At 41.4% G+C, this 12493-nt stretch overlaps 1 protein-coding gene across 1 annotated transcript in view; it reads right to left on the bottom strand.

The window, feature by feature from the left end:
* The window catches only part of SLC38A1 (solute carrier family 38 member 1), a 50777-nt gene that overhangs the window by 2781 nt on the left and 35503 nt on the right, over positions 1-12493 (bottom strand). Inside the window, exons 7-13 of the mRNA XM_044423083.1 lie at positions 12002-12083; positions 9948-10030; positions 7708-7766; positions 7500-7616; positions 5819-5898; positions 2140-2240; positions 575-693 (exon numbers count right to left, since the gene is read on the bottom strand). Of these exons, the coding sequence (XP_044279018.1) occupies positions 575-693; positions 2140-2240; positions 5819-5898; positions 7500-7616; positions 7708-7766; positions 9948-10030; positions 12002-12083 (641 nt within the window). The remainder of the gene's footprint in view (positions 1-574; positions 694-2139; positions 2241-5818; positions 5899-7499; positions 7617-7707; positions 7767-9947; positions 10031-12001; positions 12084-12493) is intronic.

The raw sequence follows: 12493 nt of genomic DNA, 5'->3' as shown, positions 1-12493 counted from the left end.
AAGCAGGTAGTATGTTGTAATAGGGATCATATGCTCATCAGACAGTCTGCATGTGTTGCTAAAGATGAATGGTTATAAATATGTCTGCTTTGTGGGTATGACAAAGTAGATGGCTGTAATGGAGTTGAGAAGGAAAGCGGTAGGCAAAGAACACCCAAGCTGCAGGTGCTCAGTGTATTTGTGTGGGAGGAACACATGCCAGGAGCCAGGCTGATCTTGCAAGAAATGGCTTTCTTGAGTCAAACAAAAGTAAAAAGACAATGGATTATGAACGACTCCCTGAGCCTAGAGCAGAAAACTATTCCACTGGGAGAAAGTCAATAATTAGATGATTTACTGGAGGTTGAAATTAAGAGTAGCTACTGGTGTTCTTAATCTTATTATTATTTTGCAGGGCAAAAGCAAAATTATTGTAAGCACTGCTTTTGTTTCATTGGGAATTTTAGGTGGGTTCAGGGGGTTGATGCTAAGCTGTAACCCACCTTCAGCTGGATCAGCCCTAAATGAGCAAGCAAGTAAGAATTTGATCGTTACAGGAACTAGAATTATATTCACAAAGGAACAGGAGACTTACAGTGAAAAACAATACAGGGACGGTGAGTATGACTGCAGTAATGACGGCGACGCGAACTGTTAAGATGAGGATATCACCTTTACTCTTGTACTTGTGGAGGAGATTTGACTCCACAGTTTCTGCAGAGAAGACAATGAGAGGGTTACTTCAGCAGTCTGGCAATTAATAAACAGAAGCTGCCGCTTAGCAAGAGCCATCACAAACAACAAAGGATTAATGGGTAGACAGCAGGGCTGCAGAAGAGGCAAACGGGATGGAAAACAGCATTTCAAACCATTCTGCATGGATCCCTGAAATTTGAAATCAGGTTGCAACCTGATACACACTTGCTTAGGCATAAATCCCACTGCTTTCAGTGGCAGCTTCTTCATGCGTAGGTGCAACTTGACAACTGCATTGACCCTGAGTGGCGAAAGGAAGCCACAAAACAAGGGCTTAACTCAGAGGATTTGCCTTAGTTCCATTAAAATCACCTGGTTGCTATCAAATACTGCAAAAATACAGACATTTTGTAAGTAAAGTCGTGGAATCATTATATTTTTGGAGATTCTAACACAGTTAAAATGACATTAAAATGATTTTCATTATGTTCAAATTACAGGATTATTCTAAACAATGTAATTCCAAAGGTAAGAAGTGAAGGTGATCTGTTCTTGAACTATAAAGCTATATGCAGGTGACTGCTTTTTTTAACAAGAAGCTTAACACTATAACAAAAAAAGGCAAGCCCAAGAACATCTGAATAGGAGTCCTTATCTAGGACCCCTTGTATGATCCTCTCCCATCTGGGGGAAGAAGCAAATGAATTGAAGCAAATTCAGGTATTATTGTTGAGGCAAAGATCTCCCAGCAAGCAGAACTCCGCCCACTGTGGTTTGTTGTATAGTTAGGCTATAACACAAGCCTAACAGCTGGCATGTAAGGCCTCTCCTGCACCATTCACACCATCACTTGCCAGCCCGCACAGGCACGGTCCCACTAAGCATGAGATAGCTGGACGCAACGCTCCAGTTTGTGCACTTCCTCTGCCCTCTTCTTCCCATCAGCAGAGGATGTTGCTGCTAGTGCAATAGCTAGAGAAATGCCATCTTCAAATGATGACAGGATACCCAGTGCATGGGAGGAGAACAAGGAGGAAATACCTCCCACTCTTCCTTTTTGATAGAAAAACAGAAAGCAGGAAGTAGCATAGGCATGGCTCTGTTCAGGAATAAGAATCTGAGCTGACTCAACATGCAGGGACGGGGAGGGCTAGGATCTGTCACCCTCTACCTGGAAAGTACAATTTCCTAAACAGGAGGCCCTCCTCTATCTACAGAAGTTCTCCATGCAATCTGGTAGTTTGCAAATCAGAGTTCCAAATCATATGGAGAGCTTCCACCAACAGAAGAGTTAGCTTCCATGTGCACAGAGCAACAGAGACACACATTCAAACAATTCTGGTACCTAACACATGAAAAAGGCTATAAACCTTAGTATTGTTTTCAATTCTTGCTGAAACAGTGTAGTAAGGAAAGTGGTACTATTTCAACTTTCATACACATTAGCAAAAATTAGTTACGTACCATAAAAAGTCAAGTAGCCAAAAACAGCAGTCAAGAAGTACATGACAAACATTGCAAAGAAAGAGATCTTTGAAACCATCTGCATCCTTTTTGGGCTACGACTGCAAAGGAAAAAAAAAAAGCAGCGGGGAGAAAAGGAGGTGAATGAATTATTTGTACTTCAATACACACTCCAGAGTATGTACTTTGCTACAACCACTGGTATCGGTAAGAAGAGAGAGGAATGAGAAAGGCTCGTAGAAAACAATTTGTCCATATCTCAGTTTGCCTTCTCCAGATGGAAAAGACTGAAAAAAACAACAGCAACATGGTTCCTAAGGTTTAGAGAGGTTACAGAAAACAAAATGGCAGTCCAGTGAATGAAGGGCTTCAAATCCTTCAGTGTTTCAGTTCAAAATCTAAGTGCTCCAGTTATGTTGGGTCTAATCAACCACCAAACAGTCAATAGTAGCTATTGCAAGTTTTAATTGGCTACCATCTACTAAGGAGAGAGCAGCGGCTCGAAGGTAAAGCATCTGCTTTCTTTGTGTAATGTGTGGGTTTAAGAACGTGTACCTCCAGTTAAATATTTTGAACAGCTGGCAATGGACAAATAAGTCTATTCTAGTCTGTACCGGTTTTACATATGTTCATTCAAAACTCTATGCCATCCTGTTCCTACACTAATTTGTAGATTTAAAAAATGTACATGAAAAATCCTATTTAAAGACATCTTTTTACATCTTCTCTCACAAAATTCGCATTTCTAAATGTGTCTTCCCCTAAATAGCCACTTTGAAAACACATTTTCGTAACCTAGTTGAACTGAAAACTGTACCAGAAAATTCAAAGAAGCATGCAGTCTAGTGGATAATTATGTTCCAGTCTGCATATTAGTCCAGGAGCCATGGACTCAGTCACTGTTTATTCAGAATTCATGAAGATCAAATTGTTCAAGCATCTTTAGAAACAAGAATGCTGGAAGGGGCTGCCAGTCTTTGCACAGAGCATTTGGCTATATTGGGATGGGGGGGACAGGCCTCAGTCTGGCCTTGTAGGGTTCCCTGATGGCCCTACCCCTGCCCTTTCCCCTGGCCTCACCCCTTTTCCTCCTCTGCCAATTGGTTGGTGGCTTCCTGGCTTTTGTACCATTTTCTCTCATTCTAAATGAATGAAATGCCTTTTCTAGGCATACTGGCTGAGGGAGCTGTAAAATAAAACATGCTGCTGACTTTGGTATTGTGCTTCTGCCCACCACTGATGTAGTCTCCACCCACCAAATGTAGCCTCCAAGACATCTCCAAGATGGAATTAGGCCTTTGCCTGAAAGAGGATCAACAGCCCTGAGCTAGGTGGCTAATTAAAATGGTACAGTTAAGTAGTTCCTTATAGTCAATCAGCATCTCCTTGTAATTACAAATGCAACAGGTTAGGTCTAGGGCACCTGCTGGGCCCTAAACAATAATGACATTAGGCATTTTCCAGTTCTGCTAATTACTATGAAAGACTAATGTGGAATCCCCTGCCTTTGGTCCCCAACCTCTTTGGGTCAGTGGGCACATTTGGAAATCTGAGTGTTGTGAGTTAGTTGCTCTTCCAAAATGGTTGCTATGGCAGGGACTTCTCTGTTCGTAAAATGGCAAGTCACATAGTCACATGGACTCATTTCCCAGAAGGCAAACATGAGACCACAGGAAATAGAAGGTTTGCATCATGCGTTGGGTCCGCTGGAAATATTGGGGGTTCTGTTGGTGTATTGTCCACCCAGTAACCCAATAATTTCCCTACCTGTCTCAGGTGTCATATTGAGGTCCCCCGGGCTGTTGGTCCTGGAGGTATCAACATCCATGCTAAGGCTGTGCTGTCTGAGATAGCTTAGGACTTCATGGACTCCATGACAACCATGGAGACACATGTTCCAACATGTTACTGACCTAATACATGTAGCAGGGCACACTCTGGATTTGGTTTTTTCAGACAGGCAGGGGAATAGTGATCTGAAGGTATAAGAATTTGTATCAGGTCCCTTGACACAGTCAGACCACTGCCTGCTGCCATTTCGACTAAAGGTGACTTTCCCCAGAGGCCGATGGATCCAGATGGTTTCCAGAGGGATTTTCCCGCTGTTATGACTGGTGGTCCTGTCAAATCCCTCTGGAATAAAGAGATGACCTAGGCAGTTGACACTATCACCCCTGAGTGCCCTTTCTGTAGTACAGCTTATATGGCTCCATATTATACCCTGGAACTGAGAATGATGATATGAATCAGGAAATGGCTTGAGTCCACATGGCCAAAAGGCCCTAGTGAATACAATTGAGCCCTGGTATGTGCTTCATGTTGATATATTTGAGCAGCAAAGACACAATAGCTGACCACCCCATTCACTTTTCCATATGTTGCACCAAAGCGCTGTCTAGGATTGTCTGAGGCTGGCCCCAAGGACATCTTGCAGCCATCTGAGGCCTGCTGTAATATATTTGCTAGATGATTCCAAGGAAATATCTCTTGTACTTTCCAGGACTTTGAATCCAAATGTTATAGCAGTGGGATCAGGTAAGAAACCCAGAACACAGTCTGGTCTGGCTGTTTTGGAAGAGTTCCAGTTAGTACAGCTCAAGGATGTTGACATGGTGCTTGTACAGGTTTGTGCAACTATGTCTATCCTGTATCCTTGCTCCTCTTGGCTAGTGAAAGCCAGTAGAGAGGAAACTGTTCACAGGGCAAAGTGATTAATGCTTCTCTGTGAGAACGAGTGGTCCCTGGATACCTGAAACAAGTGGTGGAGAGACTGCTTCTGAAGAAATTCTCCCTAGACTCAGAGGAATGCAACGATTTCAGTTTGGAGTTAAACAAGCAAGGTTCTTGACCGGACAGAGGCCAGCCAGCTGCAGGCACTTTCAGATGAGACGTTGGATCAGTTTGGATCATACAGATCCATATCAGTCATGGGCGAGGCACACGTGGATGGTAGGCTTCAGAAGGTGGTGTTTCTTCTAGTTATTCCAATTTTTTAAATCTGATTTAAATTTTATGACGTTTCAATTGGGTGTATTTTATATTGCATTTTAGTGTGCTATTGTTAACCACCCAGAGAGCTTTGGCTGTTGGGTGGTTTGTGACTCTATCAGATTTAGCTGTCCTTGAGTCAGACAATAGTTATTAGCTATAGTCTAACATCCTTTCAGGCAAAATGATTGTTAGCATTATTTGTGTTGCTATAAATATCTGTGCAGATATGAAGAAAGCTCCACAGATGTTATGCTGGGTCTCAAGGTGCACCTTAAAGATGCAATCCAAAGCATGTTTGGTCTGGAAAAAGTGTTACAACTCCCCGTAGGATCTCTCTCTCTCTCTCTCTCTCTCTCTCTCTCTCTCTCTCTCTCTCTCTCTCTCTCTCTCTCTCTCTCTCTCTCTCTCAACAGTTATAGGATTACATCCTAAGTGACCTTTGACTATTGGCGCATATAGAATGAAATTATGAACAATAGTATCGATTTTGCTTGTTTGTTGCATTTTTTCCTGATAACTAAATGTTCTCTGGATGGATTACAAAGAGTTTTAGATAAAACTGTGTGTGTGTACATCCTGCTGCTTTCTCAAATTGAAGCTGCAATAGGGTTGCAAAGTAGAATTTGGGTCCCATGTTATACAAACAAAATGACTCTCTTTAGTAATGAAATAAGAAAAACAGTCTTACTCCTTCAATTCGCTGTAGATTGGCAGGACTGAGGGATGGCACACAAACGCAAATGCAATGGTGGGTAAAGCATACACAGTCTGTTTAAAAACAAAATGAAAATTGAGAGTCAGGAGAGATAATATTTTCCTTTATATCAACTGTGATTAGAAACTGTTTGCCGTTTGACTCCTTGCCACCATAAACTATGAAACATTAAGAACAGGATTTGCTCTTGGTTCCAGAACCATTTTAGACTGTAAGGGAGAGGTTCTTTTGTTTTTTGTATGGTATTGAGCAAAGTTTAGTCACTCTATAAATGAGTAAACACTATTTTGCTGCTGCTGCTGCTGCTGCTGATGATGATGAGGAGGAGGAGGAGGAGGAGGAGGAGATTGGTATCCTGCCTTTTCTTTTCTTCTGTCAAGCGATCCATGGCCCTTCCTGCCAAGTGGGGTCTGCCACTTGAGTCCCAATCCAACACTAGTCACTCCTACAGCACATGTAGCTCTTGTGCTAAAGTCCTCCAGGCAGCTAAGTATTGTTCAATTTCCTTTATTTGCATTAGCTGTATACCTTTGCATAAATTAGCTAAGTATTTAAGGTGACTACCATTTCTGTAGCCAATACTTTTATATTTCTGCTGCCCATGTGTTTGCTTCATTAAACCTCACTGCATTTTCTTTACTGTATATGGGTTAAAGGGTTTTCCAGTACTACAATGAGGAAAATTCTAGAATGGGAAAAGGATGAACTTGATAAACACTCAGAAGACAAATATCAAGGGATTTGTACTACTCTGTCTGTCTAGGAATACTGGAAGAGTTTCCATGGGTCATTGATTTTTCATTCCCCTTTCAAAAAGAAGAGGGATAGCTCTTCAGAAGAGCTTCAGAAGATTTCTTATTGCTAAAAAATAAAGAAGGATGCAGTGCAAACTTTAAAGTGGCAAATACTATCAACAGATTATCTGTAAGTTCTTGATGTTTAATGCAAATATAAACCTAATTTTAAAAATCTTGACTTCTTCCACTCCTTTCCCAAAGACTACTCTGAACTGTTCGCTGTCCTTATAGCACAGCAATACCTAAGCTCCCTCAAGATATATTTTCCCCTCTTTTTTGCACTGAGCTACATGAATGCAGACAGTTCCTGGGTTATGAATGAGTTCCATTCCTAAGAAAATAGAAATTTGTCTTTAAGAAAATTTGTATGTAAGTCAGATCAAACATAGTTGGCCTTCATATTCATGGGGGTCATGGATACACAATCCCCATGATAGTGGAAAACATGCAGGTATCTCTAGGCTCTTTCCTCACCTAAATTCACCATTGCCTCATCTTTGCAGCAATGAAATGCCAGAGAGGTTTCCCTCTCCTGATGGGTAGGGCAGGAACGTATGCTTTGGAAACCTCCTTCTCTCCCCTTCCTCTCTTTATGATGATGACAATTTTCTGCAGTATTTTTAATTAATAGGCTTTATGGCAGTTCATTCATAAGTACCGGTTGTTTGTAACTCTGATGTTCATTACTCGGGAGCACCCTGTATTGATCAAAATAATCCAAATTCTTTGAATGCCTCCATCTTGGAAACAAAACATGGGCAAAATGGCATTTGTTCTGACTGAAAATGAAAAAGATTTTTCTCCATGGTCTGGAACTGCTTATAAGTGCTATAAAACGACAGTTGAAAGACACATACCTTGGAATTAAAGGTAATGTACTTTGCCTCACATAAATCAGTAGAGTTTAAAAGGAAAGAAGCTGTTGCATTTGTCTCCTGCAGTCGGCAGTGCTTTTCAAATTTCTTGTAGATAACCTGGAATAAAGAGCCACATTTGAAAAAGTTTCAACCACTGAACTTAAATTAGAAAGTAATGGCTCTAATTGAAATACCTGACAAAACTTACCACTATGAGAAAAAATACCATGCAAGTCAAGGAAAATCCACTAGTGTAGCCAAGATACCCTGAGAGAAATTCAAAGGACAACATATTTTTTTACTCATTCTGTTATCACGTTTACTGCTACAGATTAAGCTCAGGCATGTTAGAACTATTTTAAATATTAATATGACCCTTATATGAGCTATATAGCCCCTTCAAGGTAGTTTACAAACTAAAGACATATAAAACAAGAGAGACAAAATACAAAGCAATAATAATGCTTGCAATTCTGCAATACCATCTAAAACCAATAATATAAAAGCAATTCTTTAAAAACATTTCATTTAAGCACCTTCAACTCCAAATTAATCAAAGCATAAATGAATATTTTACATAAAACACACTTTTGATTCATTACATAAAATTTAACTATATCAGTGTATCCGCTCTTTTTACCCATTTTTAACACACTTCATGATGGGTTGGTGTGTACACCTACAGCCTCCTGACTGTCAGGGTATGTCTGAATAGGATTCCTTGAAGTCAAGCATCTGCTGTGTCCCTTTGCAGGGCCGCCTCTCTGAGATGGGGCAAGCTGGTGTGCTGGGGGCGGTGAGTGGTAGAAGGTGAAGCTATCTCTGTACATAGACTCCTATCAGCACCCCAGCCACCTTCCCTGTCCCTGTATCTAGGCAGCCAAAAGTGGCCTCCAGACCAAATGCATGGGGCACATCAAGCAGGGGTGAACATCACCCTCCAGTCACTGGATGCATGTACACCTCTAATTTGAAAGTTTAAGTGCATGAAGGGCTTGGAGGAGGCACCCTAAGTGAATCTCCTGTGGGAGGTTGTTCTATCCTGCTAGGGTCACTGCTAAGAAAGCCCTGTCTCTTGTGCCCACAAGCATGAGACCTTCCAGGCTGGGTCCTGAGGACAACCGGAGGCCATCTTAATAGCGGGGAAAGTTCAACCAGGGCTCGGTGATCTTCAAATAACCTGGAGCTTTTCCAAATGAGAGTATCAGTTGTCTGTTGATCTGCTGTATCTGCTTGCAGCTTCTTTGCAGAACTGAGATTTGAGCTGTATACAAAGAGCATGGCCTTTCCTGCTTTCCCTCTAAATAACCTCTAAGTGGCACTATGGGACAACAGAACAGCACAGATATACAGGTGAGGAAAATTTCTTTGTTTGTTTTCACAATGAAAAGCTGCTTTTCCTCTGCTCTAAAATATAATTGCCAGAAGTGCTTGCCAGACATAGAACTATAACTGGAGGGTCACTAAAAAATAGACTAAAATAGTCCAGCCTGGATGTAACTAGAATATGCACAATAACTGCAACATACATCAGGATAATGTATTAGGAAACAGGTGTGTCAACTTTTCTCTAAATATTTTGCAATGTCATTTGAGACATTGTGTACCACCAAAAGCTATGGAAGAGTGTCTGTGTGTGTGAATCCTGGCTCAAAATTCAAAATTCAAGCTTTGTCAGATGAGTGATTACCAGAATTATTAATTGATGGGAAAAATTGAAAATGGGATCACAGAGGGTTCTTGCTGGCAAAAGACAATTCCATTGCTACAACTTATCCTATCTTCAAATGGACAGTGATAACTGAGCTGTCACTAGATGGAGAAAACCTGTTAGACAAAGCCTGTTTGCTTGACTTTAGGCGAGAAAGGTTGCCTGAAGACTTGACAGTAACAGGCGGGTAAATGCTCAAGAGCAAAATGCTGGAAGTTTGGGAGAAACCAACAGTAGAGAGTTAGCGAAAAGGATAGTGAGGAATGACTATGCCAGTTTCTTAAAAGTATTCTGCGCTCTTTGCTAGCCTGAGGCTTTTGTCCCCTGCTCCTTTTAACTGATTTTAACAAATACTTACCTTCGTTTACTTATTTTAAAGGCAAAATCTATGCATCGGTACGGTGTGTGTTTTTCTTCTTTTTTTCAAATCTAGTGTATACTTTTTGCACTGTCTTGGGGAGCAGAAATCTTTTCTGGGCATAATGAAGTTCAAAAATAGAACATCTAAATGAAGGCATTATTTTGTCTCAGGTTCAGACAGCCAAATGTATTCAGACTGTACCAAATTGTAATGTAGGCTACTTTATTATAGAGTCCCTTTGCATAGTTTATTCTGTGGCTACAGAGTCACCTCAAATCAGAGTTTATGCATACCGGGCTTAGAATGCACCTAAACTATATTTTGGAATACAGACTAAAAATCCTACTTCGCTCTAAAGAAGGTAATTTATCCTTACCTAAATTCTTAAGAAGGCACAAAGGAAGGATTATACAGAACGTCACAGCTACAACAAGAAGTCGGCCATCCACATACCAAGCTCTGCAAAACATTTTCAAAAATGCAGGTATAACATTACTTCCTCACTCTGCATTGCCGCATTTTTCTACGGACAAGGTTTTATTGTTTATGCCTTCTGAGACTAGATATTCAAGTGAGACTGAACAAGCCTTGGTTGTTCTAGCTGGTATAAGTAAGCAGACAGTTATTATTCTACAGCTGTTTTTTTGTTGGATCTGAGCTGTAGGAGTCTGCAAATGCTGTATTTTCATGAAGTTACTAGAAGTGGTAAAAGCGATGCCAGGGGTGGAGGGCCAGCCCATGCCAGCTGGCAAAGGACAACACCCAGGCTGAAACTGAGGAAAGGATTGCTCAGCGGGGCACAGTTCTTGCTGTACAACCCAAGCTGTGGATTGTACTTTTTGAAACTTAATCAGCTGACAGAAGAGATAAATGGAAATCCAGGCATCTGGAGATACAACAACACATGAATCTATGGCTTGCCTCAAAACCCCTTTAGCAATAACAGTGTGAAAATAGAAAACCTACCACCTACAGCTTCCCACCCTCTCCTTCCTTTGGGACCAAGTCACCCAGACAGCTAAGGGGAATTGGGGCTGGTGCCTTGAATGTAAACATCCACCACAGGCAGAGCCAGAGCATCTTTCAACGAGATGATGCAGGAAGATGCCTGCCCATTCAGCAGAGATGCTGAATCCCTATCACCCTCCCTATGCCCATGTGTGAGGATTGCTCATGCAGAATAGAAAGCCTAAAGAGGCCCTCTAGCCCTGCCTATTGCCTCTGCTTGCCAGAGTGGCTTCTACAGTTTACTCAGAGCCTACATGTCTTCTAGCATATGTGGGATCTGAGACTTCGATTTCCCAGCACCTCACATGTGTGCAGAAGTATGTGTGCCTCCTGCCTCTGTGTCAATGAGACCTTGGACCTCATGGAGAAAGCATGACCTAAATCACCGGACTCTCTACACGTTCATTTAAACTGAAATTATGAGAATAGTATCTGAAAGGGGTTCAGTTGCATAAACCTGCAGGAATAGAATACATATTGCCTAAAAGAGCAGCTTCTGAAGTGTTAGGACAGGTAAGGCGTGGCCCCCAATTTAGCCTTTCCCAAGCTGCGTCTTGACTGGACGAGAGAGAGAGAGAAAGACATCATTGGCTTCCAGTGCCACTTGCCACCAAGCCCTTTGAATATGGACAGCTAAGGGACTAGCCCAGGCTAAAGCTTCCATCCCAAGGAGAAATGGAATCCATCCAAGGAGAGATCATGAATCTTGATGCTCAGAATGCATGTACCTGGTCCTCAAAACATGTAAGTGTGCAGATGGGTCCCCATTTCCTCCAGGCACATTATTTGGGTGACCACTGTGCTGCTATAACATATGGGTCTGATCCAATAACAGTTGAAAAATTCAGACAGCAAATGGCTCTGGCATCTTTTAGTTAAACTGGCACCAGGAGTCAGAAAAAGGTATTTCAACAATGCAAAGGATCAGAGTAACAATTTGTCATTGTTTTGTTTTTTTAAAACCCCCTACAGTGGCACAGAACTTATCTATTTCCGTTCATCTTGTCATTACTCTTTCATTCTGTTTTTCTTTTCCTGCCTTTCATAATGCTAAAAGACGGCTTGATATAGTGTTCAAATGCAGCATGGCAGCAGTGCATATAATCATTATCACATTGCATTTATATCCTGATTTTCTTCTTCTTGCAAGGAACCCAAGAGTCTCCTCCCCTCTATTTATTCTCACAATAAACCCTGTGAGGTGGCCTAGGCTACGTGTCAGCGACTGGCCCAAAGTTAACCAGTGAACTTCATGGTGAGTGGGAACTACAATCCAGATCTCCCGAGTTCTAGCCCAACCCTCTTAACCTTTACATCACATCAGCTCTCAGATAAATGCTTGAAGCACTGCATGCAATTCATGAGCCCCTGCCTTCACCACGAGAAATTAGTCAAGTCAGCAAAACCATAAATTAAACTTACAAAAAATTATCTTCTTCTCCCATAAGAAACTTTATGGCAGAGGGTAGTTCATTTTTAACTATGAAGAGATAGCTCAGCATCGCTGGAGAAAACAAGGTCTTGTTAGAAAGGAAACATAATAAATCATGATGGAAACACAGTGATGTACTTAGTTTTTCTCTGTACTATCTTCAGGGTCAATCAGATAGGACTTTTGGGAAGAGTTCAAATGAATGAGCATTTTGACTGCACATGTGGCCCCTTTGTAGGAAAAAAAGAAACTTGTTCTGAAGCATTTAGGGATGATTTCTCGGTTTGGGTGAAATAATTATAGTTGATTCAAGACTTCCTGGTTTATGTGCTGGTTCACATGAAAGGCGGACCAAAGGGACTGTGTATGCACAAAAGGCTCATTCATACCTCCTTTGATTAAGTCAACACATGATCATGAAAACACTGTTAATGTATAGTCAGTATGATCCCCCAGCACAAAAGACACACCTGTGGGTTCAA

Source organism: Varanus komodoensis, unplaced genomic scaffold (genome assembly GCF_004798865.1).
Source record: "Varanus komodoensis strain SLA01 unplaced genomic scaffold, ASM479886v1 scaffold13_1, whole genome shotgun sequence".
Lineage (NCBI taxonomy): Eukaryota > Metazoa > Chordata > Lepidosauria > Squamata > Varanidae > Varanus > Varanus komodoensis.
The sequence above is the reverse complement of the archived record's forward strand: the minus strand, read 5'-3'. Positions and strand labels throughout refer to the sequence as shown.